At 37.7% G+C, this 24139-nt stretch overlaps 1 protein-coding gene across 1 annotated transcript; it reads left to right on the forward strand.

The window, feature by feature from the left end:
* The first annotated feature begins 677 nt into the window (after nt 1-677).
* LOC104087701 (uncharacterized) lies at nt 678-23289 on the forward strand. The gene is made up of 16 exons (XM_009592249.4): nt 678-1308; nt 2304-4979; nt 7306-7744; nt 8395-8623; nt 11126-11290; nt 13739-14011; nt 14129-14374; nt 16655-17047; nt 17139-18524; nt 18650-18706; nt 19546-19950; nt 20199-20422; nt 21076-21209; nt 21818-22069; nt 22157-22335; nt 22433-23289. The coding sequence occupies exons 1-16, from the start codon at nt 906-908 to the stop codon at nt 22532-22534; spliced, it is 7563 nt and encodes a 2520-aa protein (XP_009590544.1). The 5' UTR covers nt 678-905; the 3' UTR covers nt 22535-23289.
* Nucleotides 23290-24139: the final 850 nt, after the last annotated feature.

The following is a 24139-nucleotide window of genomic DNA, read 5'->3' on the forward strand; positions in this document are numbered from 1 at the left end:
TAAATTTGGTAAAGAGAAATCTGATATGTATTTCTATATTGTGTTATACATATACACATATGGAAAGAATACTTCACCAACTATGTTAGCTAATTACAAAAGTACCCTCAACTATGCATATAGCTATATACATAAATACAGCTACAAGTCACTGTCATGCAATACTCTCAATAAAAAGAAAGTATTTATAAGTTATAACAAAAACCTTTCACGTTTAAAATAAGGATTCAAAATTTATATAATTATTTTTCTATAGAATATGATAATATATGTCATTTTAAGTTTCAAATTAAATTTTCTTTATGTAAAATGATAAAATTTATTAATAAGTTACTATGTCATATTATAGGATAATAGTAATAAGGTCGTAAATTTTAAGTTTATAGCTAACAAATGGAGACAAGTTTTAAGGGTGATTGTGTATCTTCTGTATTGTACTTTCCATCCTATCAATGTGATGCACTCTAATGGGTACATACTCCATAGTTTAAAAAGAAAAAAAATTAAAATTTATGGTCCAAAATAAGTTATAAATAATTATTCTATGACTATAAGTTACCTTGAAAATTAAGAAGTTTAAAATTAAATTATTTTTATATAAATTTATCAATTTTTTTGGGTCAGACAAAAAAAAAAAAAAAAAGGTATATCACATCTTGAGAGTTTGAGAGAGAGGGAAAACTATTTATCTGGATAACTTGTTCATGAACCATGGGATCCTTGTATGGTGGATTCACACATAAATTGGAAGTCCTAAAGAGTTAAAGGTCCCAATTGACTTATTTGAAACCCAACATAATTTGGATTTTGGGAACAAAGATTTACAAGCTCGTCTACAATTCACTCGAAGCTAAATCTGGCCAGACTTCCGACGGGAACTCCTCCGTTCTCTCAAACTCTCCTCGATGGAGAGTCACAGTATCAGTAACTGTGACTCAGTAGACGACGTCGTTTCGCAGTTACCACTTCAGCTGATCAAATCGGAGATCATACCTCCGGCACCGAACCGATCAAAATCTCCATCCGAATTCGAGCCAGCAATTGACTGGCAGCCGAACTTCGTTGGCTACTCATGGATCGCCTACGGTGCCTCGTCTCTCCTCGTCATACGTCAATTCCCTAACCCTCTCTCACAAACTGAGACTGTAACAGGCACAGTTTTTCAGCAGGTTCTCGAGCTGTCAATCGACGGCTCTGGCACTGTCTCCGCCGTCGCTTGGTCTCCAGTGACGCCTTCTTCTGGAGACCTTGCCGCCGCACTTGATAACTGCATTGGATTGTTCTCTTACAATTCTGACGCTTCTCATAGTAAGTTTCAGTTTTCTGATCTCGCTCTCGAATGTATATACTAATATGCTATGTCGTTGATTGCTTTGTTACACTTTATTAATCTAATAAAGGAACGATCTTTTTCCTTTCTTTACCTATCCAGCACTGTCTTGTTGCCTTTTTGAATAACAGCGTTACTTACTTATCTAAAATTGTGTATACTAGTCTGGTACAAGTTCGTTGCTTTTGTTTTGATGAATATTTAAGATATATCCCCTGTAATTTGATACAAAACTGCTGTCATTCTGGATCTCCGGATCAAGCAATATGAGTGGTACAGTCAATGCACGAGTTGCAGTGTAATGCATTGGAGAATGGCCATACTATTTTTACTTTAGGAGCAAATGTTTTGGCTTGTTGTCCTCTGGCATCAATTTAAGTTACCTGTATTATGGTCCTTGGGTTGGAGTTGTAGAAGACAATTCTCTGATCACAACGCAAAACTGACTAGAGAACTAGAGAGTAAAAGTCAATAAATTTAATCAACCACGTCTCAATCACAAGTTAGTTAGGGTGGGCTTACTGAAATCCTTGTGTTCATTTTGCTTTATTTTAGCCTATTTCATTTCAACAGTCCAACACTGAATTATTTAAGGCCAATTAGGGGTTCTTGCAAATTAGAGGTTAAAGCTAGATGAAAATCAATGCCTAATAAGAATGGCTCAGTGGGATGTCCAACTTGGTGAAAGGGTGCTTTTTTCTTTAGTAGGTTACATAGTTAGAGCCGTGTATCATCTAAATGTACTTGGAAATAAAAAGAATACTCTTGCATTAGTTGGATCCTATGCGCTAAACTCAAAAGCTCATTAGGAGGTGATCTGGTTCTGACTGGATATGAATATGGGAACTTTAAGCAATTGTTTTGCTAACATAAATTACTACTATTGGTTAATTGGATATTAAATCTCTCTCTCTCTCTCTCTCCCCTCCCTTCCATCCCTCTTAGATGTATAAATTTATTTACTCATATTCAGGTTCTTTTTGTTGGAGCCAGACCTCAACACTAGTACAATCTACAAAGGTGGAGTCAATCACATGGACGGGATCAGGAGATGGGATAGTTTCAGGTGGCATTGAATTGATATTGTGGAGAAAGAAGGAGAGGTCATGGGAAATGGCTTGGAGATTTAAACCAGAACTGCCTCAGACTCTGATTTCTGCTACTTGGTCAATTGAAGGACCTTTGGCTGCTGCACCTTCACATAGTTTGCACTTTGAAGGTTCGGGTTCTCGAATACATGCAGGACACAAATGTGTTTTGGTATGTCAAAGAGATGCAGACTCCGGACATTTAGAAGCTATGCTACACCATCCGTTACCAGTTTCTATGATTCAGTGGAGACCATCTTTAGTTACACAGTCAACTAGAGATGGCAGCTATTCTAGGAGGTTGGTGTTATTAACATGCTGTTTAGATGGAGCTGTAAGGCTCTGGAATGAGATTGATGATGGGAGGGTTAGAAAAGTTGGCAAGGATAGTAATGATCACAAACTGAGTAAATTCTCTTTTCGTGTTGTCGCTGTAGTTGAGGTAAACCAAGCATTAAATGGAATGCTGGGCTTGGATGTGTCTGTAAGATGGGCAACAGATATTAATGGTATAATAACTGTCAATGGGGAAGCTGTGACATATTCCTCATCAGATGAACACCAACAAAGCAATGCTGGTAGGTGTGAATGGTTGATTGCCGTAGGTCCTCAAACGACACTGACCTTTTGGGCTATTCATTGTCTTGATGATTTTTCTCCATTGAGAGCCCCAAGGGTGACATTGTGGAAAAGAAAAGAGTCGAACAGTCCTAACGAGGTGCCAAGGGGATTGCTCTTAAATAAAGTCCTTATTATGAGAAATCAGGTCTTTGGTCCACCAACAGTGTGTTCTTTTATTAGTCTATTACCAAGTAACTCTCTAGCCTGGACGCAGTTATACTCTTCAAAATTCCCCAAAGGTGAAGAGGTATCTTCAGAACTGAGTAGCACAGACGAGTCGCCTCCAAATAAATGTCAGACTGAATGTTTACTATCATTATGTGCAAGGGGACTTTCAAATGCAGACAGTCACTGCAGTAAAATTCTGCAAGTTGCAATTCATCCTTGTTTATCTGAGTTGGAATTTGCTGCCTCCCTGGACACTGATGGAAAGCTCCTCTTTTGGTTGTTTTCTTCTGCTTCAAATACTATTGTGGGCCTCCCAACTTTGAGCCCATCTTGGGAGCTGTTTGGAAAAGGCGCGATTGCACTCCCTCAACAACCCAAGTATACAAGCTTAAGATGGGCACCCACTCTGTTAAGTGAAGAACGTATTCTTATCATTGGACATGCAGATGGAATAGATTTATCAGTAGTTAAGGCTGTGAAAACTGAAGAATTGGAAATAGTTTGTGACAAAATATGTACTATACCACTTACCGCTGGAAGTCATGGACAGGGGCCGGATAGCGTCTTTTCAATTCCGTTGCCTTCCACTTGTAACAAAACTATTATAAATAGCTTTTTGCTGTTTGCTGTGTGGGAAAAAGGCTTTCAGGCATTATCGTGGAAAATTGACCTTCATCACTATGATTTGTCTGAAACACGCTGTGGTTGCAGTTTTGACAGTGCAAACACCTTGCAGAACAATATATGGAAATTTGAGAGTAGTTATTCTGGTTATACATACCTTGTCTCTGTTGAACCTTGTTCATCAGTTTTGCCAGAACCTCATGACAATAATAAGATTTCAAGTTATGCTGTGATCTGTCCCACAAACTCTGGTTTAACTGAAGAAATTTTTGCTAATAATTTATATAGCAACTACTTTGCTTATCATATGGTCACTGGTTGTCTTGATGGTAGCTTGCTATTATGGAGAAGTGTGCCTGCTGGGAGCTCGAATTCTCAATGGTTTCTTGTTGGTAGGATTGCTTTGCAGCAGGGTCCTATTTTGGCTATATCTGCAAGTGTCTGTGGCAGAAAAATTGCAACTATCTCAAAAGGTCACTTAAGTACTTCTGCTATTCATATATGGGAATGTGCGCGAATTGAGGACGCTGGCAGCTTTATACTAGAAGACACTTTATATTTTGATGCAGAGGTTGTTGCTTCAAATTGGTTGACGATAGGGAATGGTCAGTTTTTACTTGGAGTTTGCTCAAGAGGTAAGGTGCAGGTTTATACTCAAAAGCGGTGTGGAGGTCAATGCAATTTGGAACCGGAAAAATCATTTGAAGGCAACATCTGGGTATGTCTTGCAGCAAGTGATACTAACCCTACCATTCAAGACTTCTTTTGGGGACCCAAAGCCATGATAGTGGTTGTTCATGATGAATATATTTCTCTATTTAGCAAGTTCTCATACTTTATGAACAAGAAACTTCTGCCCCAACTTGGTGGAAAAGTTTGCAAGGAAAGTTCTGTCTGTCACTATGGTTCTAATAAAGTGCCAATATTTTATGGTCATGAAAATTATGATTATGCACAGTATCAGGCTAATTTCCCCTTGAAAATGGAAGTGGTCAATGAGACTTCACTGTTTAGTAGCTTGACAAAATCTAAAGAAGGCTTTACTTCTGTTAAAAATGGGATCTGGAGCATTTTAGAGATAGCAGAACTTGTAGGGGGATCTCTTCCTCTTGTTCACCCGGAGGCAATTCTTGTAAACTTACTTTCAGGTATTTATGAATTGGTTGATGCTCTTTCCGCTTCCCCCACTCCCTAACTCAAATACCCAAGTCCTCTTCTTCTTTAATGGAAGACATTTTAATACGATTTAGGCAAAACATTTGTTGTGTTCTTACGAATTAATTTGTGGTTGGCTGCTTTAAGGAACTTACATGTGCATCTAGGAAGTAAATTCTATTATATCTGAACTTCTAAACCAAATAATTAGCAGATTCTTGACAAACTAAAAACTGAAGTGCACTCTTTTCTCTTCAGCTAGTAAAGTCAAATATTTCTTGTATAAGCATACAATTTGAACAAATTTCTCCAACGTTAATCTACTTTTCGTGATACTTATAGGCTCCGAATTTTGTCTCTCATCAGCAGAAATTGTCTTGTAATAATCATCCCGTTTTGACCAATGGATCTTATTGTTTATCTTATTATGCTTTCCTTTGAACTAGGTAACATATGTCCGTGTCCTGCTTGCCTTACAAATGAACAGGTTTATTGTCCAATTAATATTTTTCTATGATGGTATCCTATGTGCTCTCTTTGAAAACCAAATATCTTAGTTTTGTGTAAAAGTTAAGTTTCTGAAAGTAATGACACATGGACTTTTATTTTAAAGTTAAAATCTTGTTTCTCGACTGTTTTCTGAAGAATTGATTTGCTCTGGGGAAAAAAAGTTTAAAAAAAGGCGGTAAAGGTGCATTTTTTGAGAGAAGGGTAAATCTATTAATAGATAATAGTAAAGATGCATTTTTAAGTTGGTTTTGCCGTTTTGGTTAAATACTAGTTAAATGCCTCGAGTATCGTCCTTAGGAGGACAAGAAGTCACTTGATGAGCTCGTTAGGGATAAATAAACTAGGAGGAGAAATTTAATTTATTGTTGTTTGGTTTTAATACGTAGTATCTGGCCCTCCTGATGTGGGAAGATCAGAATTTCTTTGTGATTTATACCTCATTCTTAGCTTTTTGTCCTATTGTAAGACGTGACAGAGTTCAGCAGCAATGCTATTCTTTAGTTATGGCAACTGGTATTCCATCTTTCCTGCTGCCAAAACCTGGTCTTATGAAGTAAAGAAAACTTGATAAGGAATTGAGCTTGTTTTTTAAGTTTATTACTTGTCTTCATTTTTAATTCTTAGGCTCTCCTAGTGAACTCACGATGGTGATATTCAGTGTTGAGAATTTAAACCAAAGCTGGTTAAAATACATTAAACTTTGTGAAATTGTTTCAGCTGTGTGCAATTTGGTTCTTCAGCATGAATGAATTGATGCCCAGCCATAATTATGAGGTTGTGAAAGTCAGGAACATGCCTAAATAGGAGCATCTAATGCTTACTGCTGCCAAAATTGATTTAGATTTATATTGGGCTGTTTGACTTATAAAAGTGCTCTTCCGAATAAGTGGAACGTTCTAATATTTGTACATTTTTGGAGCACTTTTGAGATTTCAGGAAACCCTAGTTGATTGGATGCTCTTCATGGAGAAGCAGGTGACACTTAATGCTCTTTTGGTTTCACTAATGCAACATTTAATGGTACTTCTTTAACAAATGCGGAAATGAGTATTAGTAATATTTGGATAGGAGCACCTAAATTAACAAAACTCCCCTTAAAGTAAGGTGATTTATTATAGTAAATAAGATAAAACTTTTTATTTTACAAAACTAATATTCATGATAATTTCAGATATTCTTAATAAATCTTTAATATATATAAAAAATTAAAGCAAAGCCTGTACAATCATACTAATTATACAACTAGTATTTGACCTTGGTAATGCAATTCCTACCTAAAAAACCTTGCATTATTTTTCACTGCATAACAATCTTCGTATTTTTATCCCTGTAACTTACGCCATGAACCTAATGACCCACGAAAGTTTTTTTGTACAAGGTAAATAATCCCATAAAGTTTCCTTAAAATCAGAAAGCAATCGTGTTCATTTGCTCCGGGAGATGTTGGCTCAGACTTGCTTTCAGGAAACATTTGTATGATTGCAAAGTACGGGAAACTTTTTATCTTCTACCCACATCATTTGCCTGTACTGGGTTTTGTTTCTCTATTTGTTATTCTTGGATGTAACTATCCTCTAAATCCTTACCCTGTCGGTTGTGTATTGAATATTTTGTTGTACCTTCTTTTTCAGCTTTATGTTTTACTTGTCTGAAAATACTGCCAGGTTTGTGTGTCATCAGAAGATTGTTGCCAATTTGTTTCTCATCTGCTTATGTTGCCACTCATGAAATTCCAGTCATTTTACTTAGACTTATAATACTTGCTAATTTGAGTTTGACCTTAGGGTTGTGCGTTCCAAATGTGTATAGGTAATTGGAAACGTGCATATGTAGCTCTGCAGTGTCTCAGTAAACACGTAGCTTCCTCAAAATTATCGGCGGAAATATGCTGCCTTCGAGCCTTCAGTGGTTTAATATTTCCCATTTCGTTGTCAAACTATCTTGAAGGACATGTCTTGTTAAGCACTGGGGAGAAGTCATTTCAGTGGGGTGGACCTTCAGAGGTTCAAAAAGGTTTCCTCCAAGCTTCCTCAAGCTGGGGATATGCTGCATCTGATAATGCGCTCTCTATCTCTCCTGCAAGATCTGAAATTACTGACTTTCTAGAAGCCTTTGATAAACTTCATAATTTTGCAACTATATCTTCCACTGAAATGATGCAAATTCGTGCTGCTATTCATCTTCTAGATGAAGTTAGCAATATGCAGTCAACTTCTGCCTATAATAGCCTTGATGGACCTGGTCGAAGGTAAATTCTATGTTAGAAGTCTAGAATAATTTATTTTCCATGCGTGTGAACGTATCTTCATGGCAATTGCCAAGTTTGTAAAGGCTCAAACATTCTTTTTATGATCAACCTTTATGTTAAGTTCTTGAGCTTCTGTGTTCTGTCAATTTTTGTGTATTGTGATAATCAACTAGAGAAGTGTAGTTTTTGGCAGACAAGAAAAACATATTCCAATTTTGCTTTAGATATAGACACTAAGTTTTGAAGTGGGTGAAGAACCGTAAGGTCTTACGTCCGAATCTCAGTGGAGACAAAATACACTAGGTGATTTCTTCCCATCAGCCTAAGCCTTGGTGGGAGAGTTACCTGGTACATGTGCTAGTGGGAGGTAGCAGGTAGAATAGTCGAGGTGTACACAAGCTGGTCCGGACACCACTGTCATAAAGAAATAGACACTAAAAGTTTCAATGAGAGTATTGCATCACTCTTCCCTATGCTTGGGATTAGAGTAGAGTTGGCAAAATCTGTAAATGGTGATATAAATGGATACCCCCCCCCCCCCCCTCCCACACACACACACACAAGGCTCAAAATTTTTGTGGGTATTATTCAGCTATAGTTGCTTCTAATTAAATTATCATTCATTGATGCTACTTGTCTTTTCTTCCTAGGTTTTGGGTTTCAGTGAGGTTTCAGCAGCTATATTTTGTTCAACGATTTCGCAGACTGCCATCAGAAGGTGAGCTGGTTGTATACTCGGGGCTGATTGGATGGGCTTTCCATTCTGATTGCCAAGAGAATTTGTTTGATTCTCTGTTATCTAAGGAACCATCTTGGCAAGAAATGCGCGATATGGGTGTTGGATTATGGTATACAAGTATGGCACAACTGCGAGTGAAGGTACTTTTTTTTCCATTAAGATTTTGAATTTGGTTGTAGCATGACAAATGAGGTTTTGGGAAAGTGAGTTATCCACCACTGGAGCAAGTGGGAAAGTGAAACTGTTGACTCCTGGAGGGGGATTTGGGGTTAGGATTTACGATATAAAACAAATCAGCTGTATAATTTGGTTATTTTTTGGGAGGTACTGTGTAGTTGTATATTCTGTAAACAATTCAACATCTCCAAGCCAACATCCTGATGTAGACTACCAATATGCAGTTTTAGGGACTAAAGTGGTCCAAGTATATTGCCCTACAAGTCTACATTTCTTAATGTTCCCGCCCTTCTCAAACTAGTCTACCCAATTTTGAATCCTTCCTCTTTCGCTGTTCAAGAATGAGACTTTGAAGATTAAATTTTCTTTTTTGTGTTTATCATTTGCCTGTCCATGCTCTTCCTATTTTATCAAGCGTACAATTCTTTACCTTCATTATCAATTATTAATGTAACAAAAACAATGATGATATGTCTTTTATTTTCTTGATAAGTAATTAAAGATTTCATAAATTTATGCACTAAGCCAGTGCATCAGGCATAATTACAGGTTGTGCAAACCCTCTATTGTGTCTAGCATTCCATCTACATCATGTTCAATTACCAAATTGCACCAAAAAGCTACCAAAAAAAAAAAATATCTCTGTTTAAGGCTGTGAATGTTTCTTGTTGTGCCTTCAAAAAATTTCTGTTGTTTCTTTCAAGCCAGACAGTCCACCAAATGGCCTGAGGTATGTATTCCAAGTTCTTAGAGATTTCTTACTAGGCCCCTCTCTGCTCCAACGTTGCAAGAGTTCAACAATGGATTTTGGCATGGTCCAACTCATGCCCAGAATTACTAGAAACATGTTCCACAGCTGCCTAGTGAGTAGTGACCCAACAATGCAAGAAGAGGTCGAAAACTTCTTCCGGATACTCTTGAAGATGTGTCTTGACTTTGTATAGTTGTGATTCTGCCTATATCGTCCAACTTCTATTTAATTTCATTCTTACATTCAGTTCGGTGGAAATGCTCCATTTGTCCCAAAACAGATAATGTGAGGTCACATCACTTGAATTTTTCTTTCAACTGTATAAATTTTGGGTGATAGTTCTCCGCAAGTATGAATGCTCTTCGTCATAAGTTTGCCATTTTTGGTTGTGATAAGGGAATGTGGCTCTTTGTTCTGGAAAATTCTTGCAATTTTTCCCCAGATTTTCTGGTGCATAAATATAATTAGGAATACTTTTTGGTTCTAAGTTGTGTGTTTATGTTGGTGATCCATCCTCTCCCTTCTTTGTGATTAAGGTTACTCATGTTTGCTGGGTCTAATTTGTGAGGGGGTTGGAGAGTTCAGGTTCTGTTCTACTCTTTTTTCTATTTAACCGAAATGGAGGAGAAGACTCCTTTCCTTGTTAACTTGTATTATGTATTAAGGAACTCTTATCCTTAAATATTGATGGATTTTTTGGTGTGCTGCAGAAGATAATATAATCTCATGCCTTACAAAAAAATGATATAATCTCATGTCTCAGGGTTTTTCTTGTTTGTAAGGTGTCTTCAATGATAGAAGAAGCTTTACTTCTTGATTAAGTGATAGTGCGGTGAGGTAACGAATTTTAACTACCTTATTACCTCCTCCATCCAATTTAAGTGGCACTCTTCTCATATTTTGATGTGAATATTTTCTCCTATTAATGATATTATCCTAAAGCAGTTTTTGCAAATTGCAAGAATTTAATTCATTTTACTATTAAAACCAGACTTCGATACAATGTTCTCTCCATATGACTAGCTTTTCAATAATCACTATGGTGTTTTCTTCCCCTATTAATATAGTAGCCAAGTCAAATTCAAATCTCTAATTCTTTTTTGAAGTTTAGCCTATTGTAAGAAGTTCCTCATTTTGAGTATATCATGGCTTATGAGTAAACCTCTTTCTCTCCGCTGTAAAATGAGTCGGGTGCTAATCTTCTTTTACTACTTTCACGTGGATTGGAACTGCGGGACCAGTAGTAAAGAGGCCAATCTTTAGTCCCCGGGCTTTGGTTCAACGGAAAAGGTAGTATAACACAGGATGTATGGTTGGCATATGTCACGAGTTTGAATCCTGGTTGGCGAACTAACTCAAATATTTAAGTGGAAAAGGATAGAGTGGCGCACCCATTATCCACGAAGTTTTAATGCAGGAAACAACAGATTTCTCAGTTATCAAAAAATAGAAAAGGGGCCATCTTTATTCAGTTTCAGCTTCCCCCGCACCCCCCCCCCCCCCCCCCAAAACTGTGATTGAATGTAGCGATTTAAATTGATTAGGTCCTATAATAGAGTGTTATCTCAAAATCTCCAACTGAATCTGCAGCTACTCTTGCTCTTTCCTCTGAAGGGGGTGAAAGAAACAGGAACAACTAATGTCTTATATCCTTAGCTTTCATTTTCCCTCTGTATTTGGCATCGCAACTCTGACTCAGGTGGGTTTTCTGCAGATGGAAAAGCTGGCAAGACAGCAATATTTGAAGAATAGAGATCCCAAGGCATGTGCACTTCTGTATATTGCATTGAATAGGCTTCATGTTTTAGCGGGCCTTTTCAAGATTAGCAAAGACGAGAAAGACAAACCTCTGGTGGCATTTCTTTCACGCAATTTTCAGGTAATTTTTAAACGTCTGCTACTTTATTTGTATGCCTGATACAAATATTTTCAAAGAAATGTTACAGAGTTTTGGCCAATTATTTATGAGTGAGTTTTGACCCATTTATCTTGAATTGTTTCTTAAATTTTCTTTTCCAGTATCTAAATTGGGAAAGTAGGAACATGTTGTAAAGCGTATTGTTGTTATAAAATGATTTTGTGTACTGTCTTTCCATGCCCTACATTTGGGATAATTCTTATGAAAATGTTAAAGCAAATCTGACAGCGTGTTAAATTAAGTGCATAAACTTTACTTTTATATTTCTCGTACCTTCACTTAAATTTACATCTCTTTTCTTTTCTTTTTTCTGGTTAAATAAGCAAAAGATTTCATTACTATTAACTTATCTTTTCCGAGCCGAGGGTCTACCGGAAACAGCCTCTCTGCCTTCTTGAAGGTAGGGGTAAGGTAAGGGTGGCAAGTGGGCCGGTCCAGGCCCGGGATCGCGGACCATCCGGTCTTCTGGGCCTAAACGGTCCGTAACCGGTTAGAACCGAGACCATGGGGGTGGGCCGGTCTTCTGGACCGGTTCCTGAAAAAAAAGCCCGCGAGACCGGGACCTGACCGGTCCTTGGCGGGCCTAAACGGTCCCAACGACCATAATTTAAAAAAAAAAAATTGGACCGTTGGCTATTTAAAAATCTGGCCGTTGGCCTTTAAAAAATAGCCGTTGGCTATTTATAAAATAGCCATTTAACCCCCCCAACTTTGTTTTAACCCTAAACTTTTTATAATTACACTTTTTTCCTTTTTTCAACTATAAATACCCCCTCAATCTTTCATTTTTCTTACAAAATCATCAATCTATCACAATCTCTCTCTAAAATTCTTCTATAATTGCTACTATTGCTTACTTTATTGTTACAATTTGTGAAAAAATTGTGAAGTTGTTGAATTGAAGTCTTCAAGTCTTCAACGATAATCAATTTTCAACAAGTTATTCGTCAATTCGGTAAACTCGTTCCAACTCTTAAGTTTTAATATTATAGTTTTGTTTGTTTTATTTACTTTGTAATGCTTGATTAATTAAGATGGCCTATTCCTTAAAAAACTGTTTAGTAAAAATAAGAGAAAATCCAAGAGTGGCGAATCTAGTAGTCACTCTGTTCCTCCTCTATTTCCCCCAATTCCCCGAAACAAACCCCATATCCGTCCTACACCTGCTATTCTTGATAGTGATAATAGTTTATTATAATTTACCGAGAGTCAATTTTGCTATAATATTGCACCCGGTGAACAATTAGACCATGAATATATGAATGCTCTTTATGGTAATCCAACTATTGATGAAAATGATGATGAAGAAATAGATTTTGATGAAACTCAACCGGATGATGATACACCCACTAGTCCTGCTCCTGAAGTAGACTTAGAGAATATTTTAAAAGATGCGATGAATTTGGCCTAAGAGAAAGAAAGGTTCCTAAACCTTGTCCAACTAGATGGAATTACATGTATGAAAGTTTGGTTGTTGCATATGAATATAGAAACCCTATAAACTCAACGTTTAATGCACATGTATTATGAAACTTGTATTTTGGCACATCTTGATTAGTTTCTTTTTCTTCTCAATGGTGGTATTAGCACCTTGTTGTGCTCATTCCATAGGGGGAGGAAGACTAAGAAAGATATTGCCATGTTTTTTTAATGCTATAATAAAATTATAACGCATTGCTTTGAATATCTCTTTACAATATTTTTGTCTTTAAATTTGAATTAAACAATTTTTGTCACAATTCTATAATAAAATTTACAATGAATTGCCTTAGATATTTTTATTAACATCTTTTTTTCTCTAATTTCTATAAAATTTTAAAAAAAAGTATCCCTCGGGCCCACTTGGGCCACTTAGCCCGCGGGCCGGGATCGTTTAGCCCGGGACCATTAGTTCGTGGGCGCGGTCCCGGGCCGGTTCCTACAAAAAGACCACGAAGACTGGGATTGCGAAGCCCGTTTAAATTGGGACCGGCCCGGGCCCGGAACCGTGAAGACCGGCCCATGAAGCCCACTTAGGCCCGGGACCGGCCCACTTGCCACCCTTAGGGTAAGGTCTGCGTACACTCTACCTTCCCCAGACCCCACTAGTGGGATTATACTGGGTTGTTGTATTTCATTACTATTAACTTGCCTTCTCACATATTCTTCTTGTACGTTTTTTACAAGATTCAAATTGGTGGTTTCATGAGTACTCTTAAATGTCTTAATTGATGAAGAGAAGCACATTTTTTTTTTATTAATTCATTTGCATATTACCTCTGTTTTAAAATGTTGAGTTCTCGATGTGAAACTGTTACTCTTCTTTGTTAATTTGTTTGTAATCCAAGTTTTAGTCTTCTGTATTTTATTATTGAGCATCGTTACTCAACGTTTAGTTGCTTAGAAGTTTCACCCATTTCCTTTGTTTAGGAAGATAAAAATAAGGGAGCTGCTTTAAAGAATGCATACGTGTTACTGGGAAAACATCAGTTGGAGCTTGCAATTGCTTTCTTTTTGCTTGGAGGAGATACCACATCTGCTGTCACTGTTTGTGTGAAGAATCTTGGGGATGAGCAGCTCGCGCTTGTAATTTGCCGACTTGTTGAAGGTTATGGTGGAACGCTAGAGCATTACCTTATTTCGAAAATGCTTCTTCCATCTGCTCTTGCCAAAGGTGACTACTGGCTTGTAAGCGTACTGGAGGTATTCAGCTAGAAGTTTAGAGTTTAGAGAGAGTGATGTTTTTTTTCCCTTAAGGGATTGTGTTGGTTGCATCTTGTTCCCTTGTTTATATACTCATTTAAAGTTCTTCATTTGCAGTGGATATTAGGAAAACCCTCACATGCTTTTCTTAGAATGCTTGCTTTCCCAACGGGTTCCTTGAACGATAAGTCAATATTCTCATCCCGTCAACCTGCCTTCTTAGATCCAAGCGTTGGTGACTTTTGCTTAATGTTAGCAGCCAAAACTACCATGAAGAATGCTATTGGGGAGCAAAATGCTGCTGCCTTGAGTAGATGGGCGATCTTGATGAGGGCCACTGCCTTAAGCAGATGCGGTCTACCTGTAAGTTCATCTAACTCTTTTGGTTTCCCTAAATTTTGGGGATTCACAAGCTTTTTTTTTTTTTTTTTGGGGGGGGGTGGGGTGGGGGTGGGGTCTTTTGAGGACTCCGAGATTGTAAAGTTGATATGATCCTCTTTGAGATCTGAAATCCAGAAGGACCAGAACTGATCTAACTTTGATTAGAACACAACTTACTTGTTTAGGTCTAGGTGAAATATTTTTCTTGATGAAATCATTGCTATTTGGTCACCTGAACCTATTAATTTACACCAAATGAATTAAATGACTTACATCATTGGAGGTTGAAATTTATTTTCCATTATAACTCTTTCCACTACTACTCCATATAACTTGTTTTTACCAATATGTAAGCATTATTTTTCTCTTCGCGATACAGAATTATCAGAAAACACCACCCAATGGCCTAACCTCATACTTTAACTGTCACATTCCACCAACTTCATGTCCTCTCAAACACTTGGAAATTATTTTATTGTAAAGCAGATTCGTACAACAAAATTCGGCTGAGGTCCTTTTTAATGTAATTTAAGTTTTGGAAAATCATTGATCTAGATTAGTTCTCTTTTTCAAGTCAATACATAGCTTGCAGCATTCATGTGTTAACATATTAGATATTTATAGAACTAAAAAGAACATATTAGATATGTATAAAGTGATTCTCTAGCGCAACCCCAGTCTAGAACGTCTTTTGCATGTCAAGTACTACTTGGATAAACTCAATTTAGATTAGGCTTTTGAAATCGGAAAAGGGCCCAAACTACCCTTGAAGTATCGGATTTGGTACAAAAATGCCCTCCGTCCACCTATATGAATAAAAATGTCCCTAACGTTTTCTTTTTGGCTCAAGTTTGACCTTAAAACTAACGGTCCCTGAAAATAAAATAATTGAATATTTATTTATTATGTGGCGTAAAATGATTGGCCCAAAATTAAGCCCTTCCCATTTTCTTTTTAAAAAACCCACCCATAACTTGATTTTGACCCACCCGCCTAAGAAAGGGCTAAACAGTTAAACTTGTCTTGCGCTATTCTTGTCTCCCTTTCTCTGAAGAAGATGAACATGAAGTGATGCAACAAATTTTACTTCAATTTTAATCCAAAATAACTCTTTTACTTCAATTTTGCGGACTTATGCAACAAATTCTTCAAACAAGAAGTGATGTGTTATGCCCCTAGCCTCTATTGTGGTTGTTAATTGAAGAAGATTTTTCTATGTAAGAAAGCTTCAATGAGAGTCAAAAATTCAATGCAGTGAGTCTTAATAATGTCTTATATGTGATGATTGTTTTGCCGGTATGGGCTATCTGTATGACTGGAACTATTAATAATGGAGATTTTTTAACCCTTGAAGAGGAGAATCCATTGTTCTTCTTTGCCGATTCTACTTTTCTCTGATTCTTCTGATTCCAATAAGAATTAATTTGGGAAGATAATGCATGTAATTGTGTGTGTCGGTGACATAACGGGAGAGCGAAGACAAGCAAAATTGAAAGAAAAATACAAAATAGGAGGTTCTGCCGGTAATATCGCCGGAGCCGAAGGTGGCGGCTGAAATTTACGCAGAAGACGAGTTTGTTAAAAAAAAATTGGGGCGGGTCATTAATGGGGCAGGTGGGTTTGTGTATCTGGGATGGGGTTTAAGTTAGGCCATTAAAGTGCTAACATGTGGATAATAAATAAACTTTTTTTTATTTAAAAGAAAGAGCCGTCAGAAATAGGGGTAAGGTTGAGCCTGAAAAATAACGACAGGGGTATTTTTATTCAAATAGATGGATGGAGGACATTTTTGTACCAAATCCGATACTTTAAGGACAGTTTTGACCCTTTTCTGTTTTGAAATCAAGGCTGATCTCAAAGGAAAATGACTTTTATGTCAAACTAAATTTTGGTAAATGATCAACCTAAATCCTACTAAAGCAGATTAAGTTCCCAAAAACCACATCAGAGCTGATGGTAGGATGGCCTACCACCATGGCTGAGCTTTTTTTGCTGATTAGTGTTTGCATTATAAGTGCTGCTATCTTGCAACTGATGCGAGTCATGTGACTGTTTAGCATCAAAGTAAGACACGTCGAGTTATATCATACCCTTTCTTCTATAAGTCAGTTTAGGAGGTATACCTTAATGTCATCGAATGCCAGGGGACCCTCTCAGCCAGCCTGTTCGTGTGTATGGATGTACTATTGTATGTTCTTAATTAGATTTTTTTCGTCGAATGACTAAGAGTTTTCCTATCTTTTATCGCATTTTCTATGTAAGCTTGATGCTTTGGAATGCCTTGCATCTTCTGTGAGCATCATTGGTGGTTCAACTGGAGGAAGTGTGCCTGATAATGTGGACTCTGGATACCAGCATGAAATGCTGAGTGCAATGCTTAATGAAACTTCATCAAACTGGCTATCATTGGATGTGGCTTTACGGATAGAATCACACATGAGATCAGACTTGTCTATGCAATACTTGTCAAAGATGTTAAGGAGACATCCAAGCTGGGTAAACCATGATATGACTTGTCTTCAGGGACACATGGATACTTTATCAGAGAATGAAGAATACAAGCTTTCAGTTGGAGCTTTTCAAGATGAATTGATGACGACAATTGCATCCTTTCAACTGAAGTTCTCCTTAATTCCTCTACATCTTATGTACTTGGTATCTCTACTTATTTATGGAATAAATATTAGGTTTATGGCTTTTGTTTTCCAGGGACTGATTGTCAGGTTTTTCTTTTTTCCTCTTTCAGATTTTTTTGTCATTTTGCAACTGTGGTTTGGCGTATACAGGATGCTACTTGTTGCAAGACTACATAAATAAATATCTGTCGATGGAGCAAGGCCATGAACTTGAGGGTTGCTCATTGTATGCTTTCCTTCCCAAGCTATTTCTTGAACTATCTGGAGAATTATTTTATATTTCTGCAAGATACATCATTATGTGTAGCATGGACTGTTTCTGTTTGAAGTCATTCGCCCTTAGGAGTAATGGAGCTGATGAAAATATTTATCACGCTGTTTTAGAGCTGTATAAAAGGAGGTTGTCTTGGTCATTATGGTGTCTTAGAGCCACGATGCAGTTTTCTTCAGTTTCTTCTGCAGAAAATTTTGTGGGGACACATTTCACTGTCCTTGATTTATCAGAGTATTTGTTACTGTTTGCATCTGCTTTGGTACAAAGAAATTACAGTGTTCTTCTCCGGATTGTGAAGCCTCTCTTGATGGCAAGAACTTCAGACGAGACAGGCATAAAGGATATACAAAAACTGCTTTGTGAGACTCGAGAAATGGTGGCTCATGATTTACCTATTCATGATGCTGGATCTTCTGTTCGGAACAAGAATCAAATGTCACAGGCACAATTTGGGGATGTTATGTTGTCTGTTCCGGAAGAGAGATGGCATGTCATGGTTGCTTCTTTTTGGGGATATGTATCTAGTTTTTTAAAACACAAGCTAAATGTGCTATCTCGGAAACATGAGGAAAGCGGTTTGTTTCTACCTCCAGGCAGACATTCCAGTGTATCCACTTCATTAAATTGTGTAAATGGCAGCGATGTCTCAACCCACAACGGGATGGTTCCAGAACTTCTGGCGAAGTTAATAAAGATCATATGTACTCACATCTCTTCTTACTGTGTGAATCAGTTTGCATCCGTCCTGCTGGAGAGGGATCCAGGTGCAACTGCTCTTTTCTGGTCTGAAGATTATCCGTCCCAACATAAAGCGCCAGATGCTAAACTTTGTCATAGAAATAACGATCTGGATAAGTTGACTGGTGAAGATGAATTATCAGCATTTGAGGCATTATGGGATATTTGTTCTGAGCTTAAGAAAGCTAATCAGGGATTTGTGCTTCAAGACCAGAAATTTTTACAGCATACTTTGCTAAAGTCCTTCAAAGGATGGAATGAAATGTACCCCAGCATTGTAAGAGAGTGTGAAGTTGAGGAAACTTATGACAGAGAAGATAGGTTTGGTAGTCCAAGAAGTGCAGCTGGATCTCCTCTTGCTTGTTTGTCACCAAATAATCATCCTTTCCAAAGTTCTGGGGGAAAAGATACGAACCATACAAAGAAGGTTTTGCCTTTTCGTAGTCCGATAGAGATATATAAGAGAAGTGGAGAACTTTTGGAGGTAATTCTTCTCCTAAACCTTTTGTATTGAATTGCACTTTATATTTCTTAGGGATAACAGGTACATTTAATGGCAAATAGTTCTTTCTTGAAGCTAATGAATGCAATTCTCCTGTATTTGAGCAGGCTTTGTGCATCAACTCCATTGATCAACATGAAGCTGCTCTTGCTAGCAATCGGAAGGTGAGACTGTGCTTTGGGGCTTATTTAACGGTCTATATTGTATGCATCTGAATTTGACGTTTTCCCAGTGTTTCGGATGCATCTGATACATCATTTTGGTCGTAACATGAAATAAACTTGTGGCTTTAGGGATAATGTCACTTTACAATTATTAACATCCAGCTCTAAGTTTCATACTTAAAAGAATGGCTTGAATGCATGAGTAAACTGGGATAAGTTGAAATGTTTGGGGTGAGGTAAATCGAGATGTTAAACTGATTTGGCTGGCATGTTTGTGAAACTTTGAGAGCATGGTACTTCATGGTTGTTATGAACTTTGAGAGGTCTACTTATGATATGAGATAAGCATAAGTGAATCTAAAGATGAGTGACGTGGTATCTTTCATGTTTGCTGTATCCAACTTGTTATATGCTGTGGGAATATCAGCGGTACAAATTCTAGGGTGTCTCAAATATATCTCAACTGTCACTTCAATAGGAGAAATTTGTATCTGATGCTTCACGCTTTCCATGAACTCTGATCTTTTGCAACTTCATCATTTCAATGCGCATAGTTGTTAAATAGGGCTAGTAAGTGGAAAGTATTGAGAGATTTATTGATGAATAAATGTCAGTTGGCTGCCTTCTGATAGTGTCTTATTACTCGGGAAGTATTTTGCCTGTTAGACATTCACAGTAAATTCCTATTCTGGTCTTTAGACTCTGCGCATTACAGTTGGCCATAAAGTAAATATGGTCTGTATTTTATTTGTTTCACATTTAATTTCCCAGTAGTCTTCTATATTTGTAAAGTCAATGACATCTTTCCTGATCACTCAATCTACTTCTATCTGATTCAGGGCTTATTATTCTTCAATTGGGAAGATGGACTTCCTTGTGCGAACAGATCTGATAATGTCTGGGCAGAAGCTGATTGGCCACATAATGGATGGGCGGGATTCGAATCTACACCAATTCCTACTTGCGTCTCTCCTGGAGTGGGTCTGGGGAGTAAAAAGGGCACACACCTCGGGTTAGGTGGAGCAACTGTTGGCGCAGGGTTTCTGGCAGGACCTACATTTGGGCTTCCAGGTTATGCCAATACGGCTGGATCCAGTCTCGGCTGGGGAGTTCAAGAGGATTTTGATGAATTTCTTGACCCTCCTGCCACAGTAGAAAATGTTAGGACAAGGGCATTCTCAACTCACCCTTCAAGGCCTTTTTTCTTGGTTGGCTCGAGCAATACACACATATATTTATGGGAGGTAAAATATTACGATCAATAGATTAGTTAGATCTTTTTGCAGTTGCAACAGTAAGGGCTAATTTGCATCTTGAACAAGTTTGACACCTAAAAGGAATGTTGCATATTTTCTGTACTTGCAAATTAGTAAGTATGAGCTAAAAACTTCGTAGTTCTTACATGAGATTGAAAACTTGTTTATTCGTCACATACTTGTGTTATTGTGGTTTCTTAAGATATGGTATTTAGAATAAATTATGATATCTGCAGTTTGGCAAAGATAGAGCTACCGCGACATATGGAGTACTTCCTGCTGCAAATGTCCCTCCACCATATGCTCTTGCTTCTGTATCTGCCGTGAAGTTTGATCATTGTGGTCACAGATTTGTGTCTGCTGCTTCAGATGGTACTGTGTGTACGTGGCAGCTTGAAGTTGGAGGCAGGAGTAACGTTCGGCCAACAGAATCCTCTCTTTGCTTTAATAATTATACATCGTAAGCACTCAAATCGTGTTAACTTTATGTTAGGTGGAACTGAGCGTTAGTATCTCCACAAAATTGTATCCATGCTGAAAAGTTAGATTTTTGGATATCCTCTCTTTGAACTTTAGTGCCTCATTGCTACTTAATAACATTCGGCGGCCTTAGCCTTCTCTTTTTCTTAATTACCATACACCATAAGCAGCGAAAATTGTTTGAACTTCCTGTTTAGGTATTATAATACACCGAAACTGAGTATTAGTATCTCCTCAAAATTGTCTCGAAGCTGAACTGATATATTATTAAAGGAAAAGCTTTCTTATTTTTTTGGTGCCTTTCCAGTACCTAACACCACCCTGTAACCCCCAGAAGGCCCTATGCTGTCTTTGGAGGGTGACGGGGGGCTGGAAGTGTTTGAAATTGTTTCCATTTTTTCTTTAATTGCCCTTGCTCTTTCATTGTGTCATTTGTAACAGCAAGGGCACCATGAATATCAGTTCCAACTTCCAACTAGTAACACTGTCGGAGTGATTTGAAAGATGAAGCAGTTACACTTATCTTCCTTTTTTCTGTTTCTCCTGTTCCTTGCTATACAGTGGTTAAGTTTTTGTTATAGTTTCCATCTTTTGCTTTCTTATAAAGCCTGCTGTGCCTTGTAATGGCTGCAGGGATGTCACATATGTTACGTCAAGTGGTTCAATCATAGCTGCCGCAGGGTATAGCTCCAGTGGTGTTAACGTTGTCATATGGGACACACTTGCTCCACCAGCAACATCTCGGGCCTCCATAATGTGTCACGAAGGTTCTTTCTGATGACATTTTTTCCTTCTTGTGAAGGAATGGCAGTTCCTAATATTAATTCTAGCAAAAAGACGAAATGCAGAACTAAGATATTTCAATTATTCTTAAATGTCAGTATCAAAATGATAGGAACAAGGATAGGAATAACAAATAAACTAGAAAAGCAAGTAAAGAGAGTTTAGCGAAGACCCAGATCTAAAGCATAAGGTAGAACATTTAATTTAAGATTAAACGCCCTAGATATTGGCAATAAAATGAACCTAATCTATAAGAGAACCCTCACGTAGAAGAATTCTACTCGATAGCAAAAAGATAAAGCTCGTGTCTAGGAAAATGTGTGACCTTCATGAGAAGAAAATTCTACATGTATATGGATTATTGGTGGATTCGAAGGATTGAGAGACATGGATATTTCATTTGTCAAGAGCTAAAGGGCGGATTCTCAATGACCGTCTTTTTTGGCAAGAAAATATGTACAAGCCACTTAAAGTCTACATGTAGTGCTTTTCTTCAGAACCTTAGCAAAACTTGGATAATGGTCTCTGTTTAGTTCATCAGCCGTTATAAGCTTTTAACTTGCTAAGATTATTGACCTGTGCTTGTTTTCAGGAGGTGCGCGCTCTCTTGCAGTGTTTGATAATGATATAGGAAGTGGTTCTGTTTCCCCTCTCATTGTGACGGGTGGGAAAGGTGGTGATGTTGGACTTCATGATTTCCGGTACATAGCTACTGGAAAGACAAAAAGGCAGAAGCATACAGAAATTGGTGATCATGGTGTCAACTCCATGGTTGACATGCAGAAGAAAACCGGTGATCAGAATCGTAATGGGATGCTCTGGTATATTCCGAAGGCTCACACAGGTACTGGAACATGGCTGAAAACGCTGTACATAGTTGATTGGCAATACATAATGAGATCTTTCTCTAATTCTACTTTATCTCGTGCAGGGAGTGTTTCCAAAATATCTACCATACCACATACCAGCTTTTTCTTGACGGGAAGTAAAGATGGAGATGTAAAACTTTGGGATGCCAAAAATGCGAAACTAGTATTTCATTGGCCAAAATTGCATGAAAGACACACCTTCTTGCAGCCAAGCTCCCGTGGTTTTGGTGGTGTGGTACAGGTAACGTTTTTTATCAGATGTGTGAATAGTTGGAAGAAAAATCACTGAGATCCTGAGCTTGCAAAACTAAAGGGATTTTTTTTTCCTGCGTTTTCAGGCAGCTGTTACAGATATTCAAATTGTTTCTCATGGTTTTCTTACATGTGGTGGAGATGGTGCCGTAAAACTTGTGATGCTCAATGATCTCTTAAGGCCGTGAACAAGTCATGGGTTAATGGCAGAGCAAAGAACTATTTGTTGCATGAATTGTTGTCTGCAGTGGTTTCTCCTTTGATTTTGCTTTGAGATCCACTTATATAAGCTCTAAAGTTGGTAACTTGACTTGATGATGAAAGGATAGCCTAGTGATAAAGACCCTGCACCTCCAACCATAAGTTGGCAGTGTGAGTCTCCAAGGGAATAAAGCGAAAAAGGGCCATTATTGGGATCCTGGATAGGGAGTTCTCTGGGGTTGGGGTGTGGGGGGAGGGGTTACATTTTGGGAAAAAGGTTATACAAAAGAAAAAAGTTGGTACTTGACTTGTACCCAGGAATTCTTATCGGTGAAGTACCAGCTTATTGTGGTCTAAACTTTCCGTGCTGCTGTTCTCATGCGAGTATTAGTATGCAGGAAAAGACTATTTTGCAGGGGCCTATAGCGCGAGCACCCGACTTACTACCAAAGGTAAGTTCAACTAGATAGCATCGCAGGATAGAGTGCTCAGTCTTTCAGTCTTGTTAATTATGTAGGCTGTTTTTTTTACCTCTTCAACTGATGTGTGTATATATAGAGAATTCTGTCGCTTATATATCAGTCAAGGTTTTTGTAAATTGCCAAAATAGCAATAGGGATTCATTTTTTCCAATTCTTTTTCCCCCTCTTTTTATATTGTCTGTAAACGTTGTCAAATTGCTAAATTGTGAGGATTGGCGTAATATTGTGTTCCTTATATGGCAGATTTTGTATTTCCCTCATGCTTTGAGCTTGTATATTGCTGTAGTGTTAATTAAACGGCAGGTACTGTTGTCTGTTCTTCGATACCGTCTCATAAGTTTACCTTTCACGCACTAAACCTCTTACCCTGGAGAAATCTGATACTGTTTAAATAAGAGCACCTTTCTTCTGTGCCCTTTTGAATCAACACATAAATTTCACTGGAGCGATATCAGAGTCCGGAACTAAAATATTATAAATTGACTCAAAGAGACAAAAATAGGTGGAAAAAAATATTGTTGACCATATTATGTATAACGCATCTAAAACATGCGCTATGCCTTAACAGTCAGTTACCCCGTTAAGGTATAGCACATGTAATATATATACTATACACAGTATTTGCAGCCATAATAATTCACTGCATAACGCATCAATTATATGCGCTATGTACAAAGAGCTTTTATTTCCTTGTACTGTAATGAGAATGACATAAGTTTGAGTCTAAAAGTCCACATCAAAGGATTCAGAAAAATATGTGTGATCGCGTATTCATAAAAGGTTGGCATATTTAAAAGGTTGACCTAAAAGTCTAATAAGATGGTGTCATTTTACTTTTCATACACGTTTATCTTCCCCCAAAACCCCCAACCCCAAAATAAACTTTTCTTGTTATTTTTCTTTAACTGCCGTTCCATCGGAATTAGAGGGGGAGAATAATGTCCTGAGAAGATCCAGAACTTAAATCAGTGGTTCTTGAATTACATTGCACCTACTACTATTATGTGATAATAATGCTAACTTAACATATGTAAAGTTAAAAAAACTGCTAACAGTAGTACTTTTGCACTCATTTCAATACACTGAATTTAGACGGGTGTATTTGGATGG

The sequence above is a fragment of the Nicotiana tomentosiformis genome, chromosome 1, assembly GCF_000390325.3.
Source record: "Nicotiana tomentosiformis chromosome 1, ASM39032v3, whole genome shotgun sequence".
Classification (NCBI taxonomy): Eukaryota; Viridiplantae; Streptophyta; class Magnoliopsida; order Solanales; family Solanaceae; genus Nicotiana; species Nicotiana tomentosiformis.

Bases quoted from the DNA above. Each gene is read 5' to 3' on its own strand.
- LOC104087701 (XM_009592249.4), top strand. From the start codon at position 906: ATGGAGAGTCACAGTATCAGTAACTGTGACTCAGTAGACGACGTCGTT. The intron at 1,309-2,303 runs GTAAGTTTCAGT...ACTCATATTCAG, and splicing joins CAATTCTGACGCTTCTCATA to GTTCTTTTTGTTGGAGCCAG. The intron at 7,745-8,394 runs GTAAATTCTATG...TTTTCTTCCTAG, and splicing joins CTTGATGGACCTGGTCGAAG to GTTTTGGGTTTCAGTGAGGT.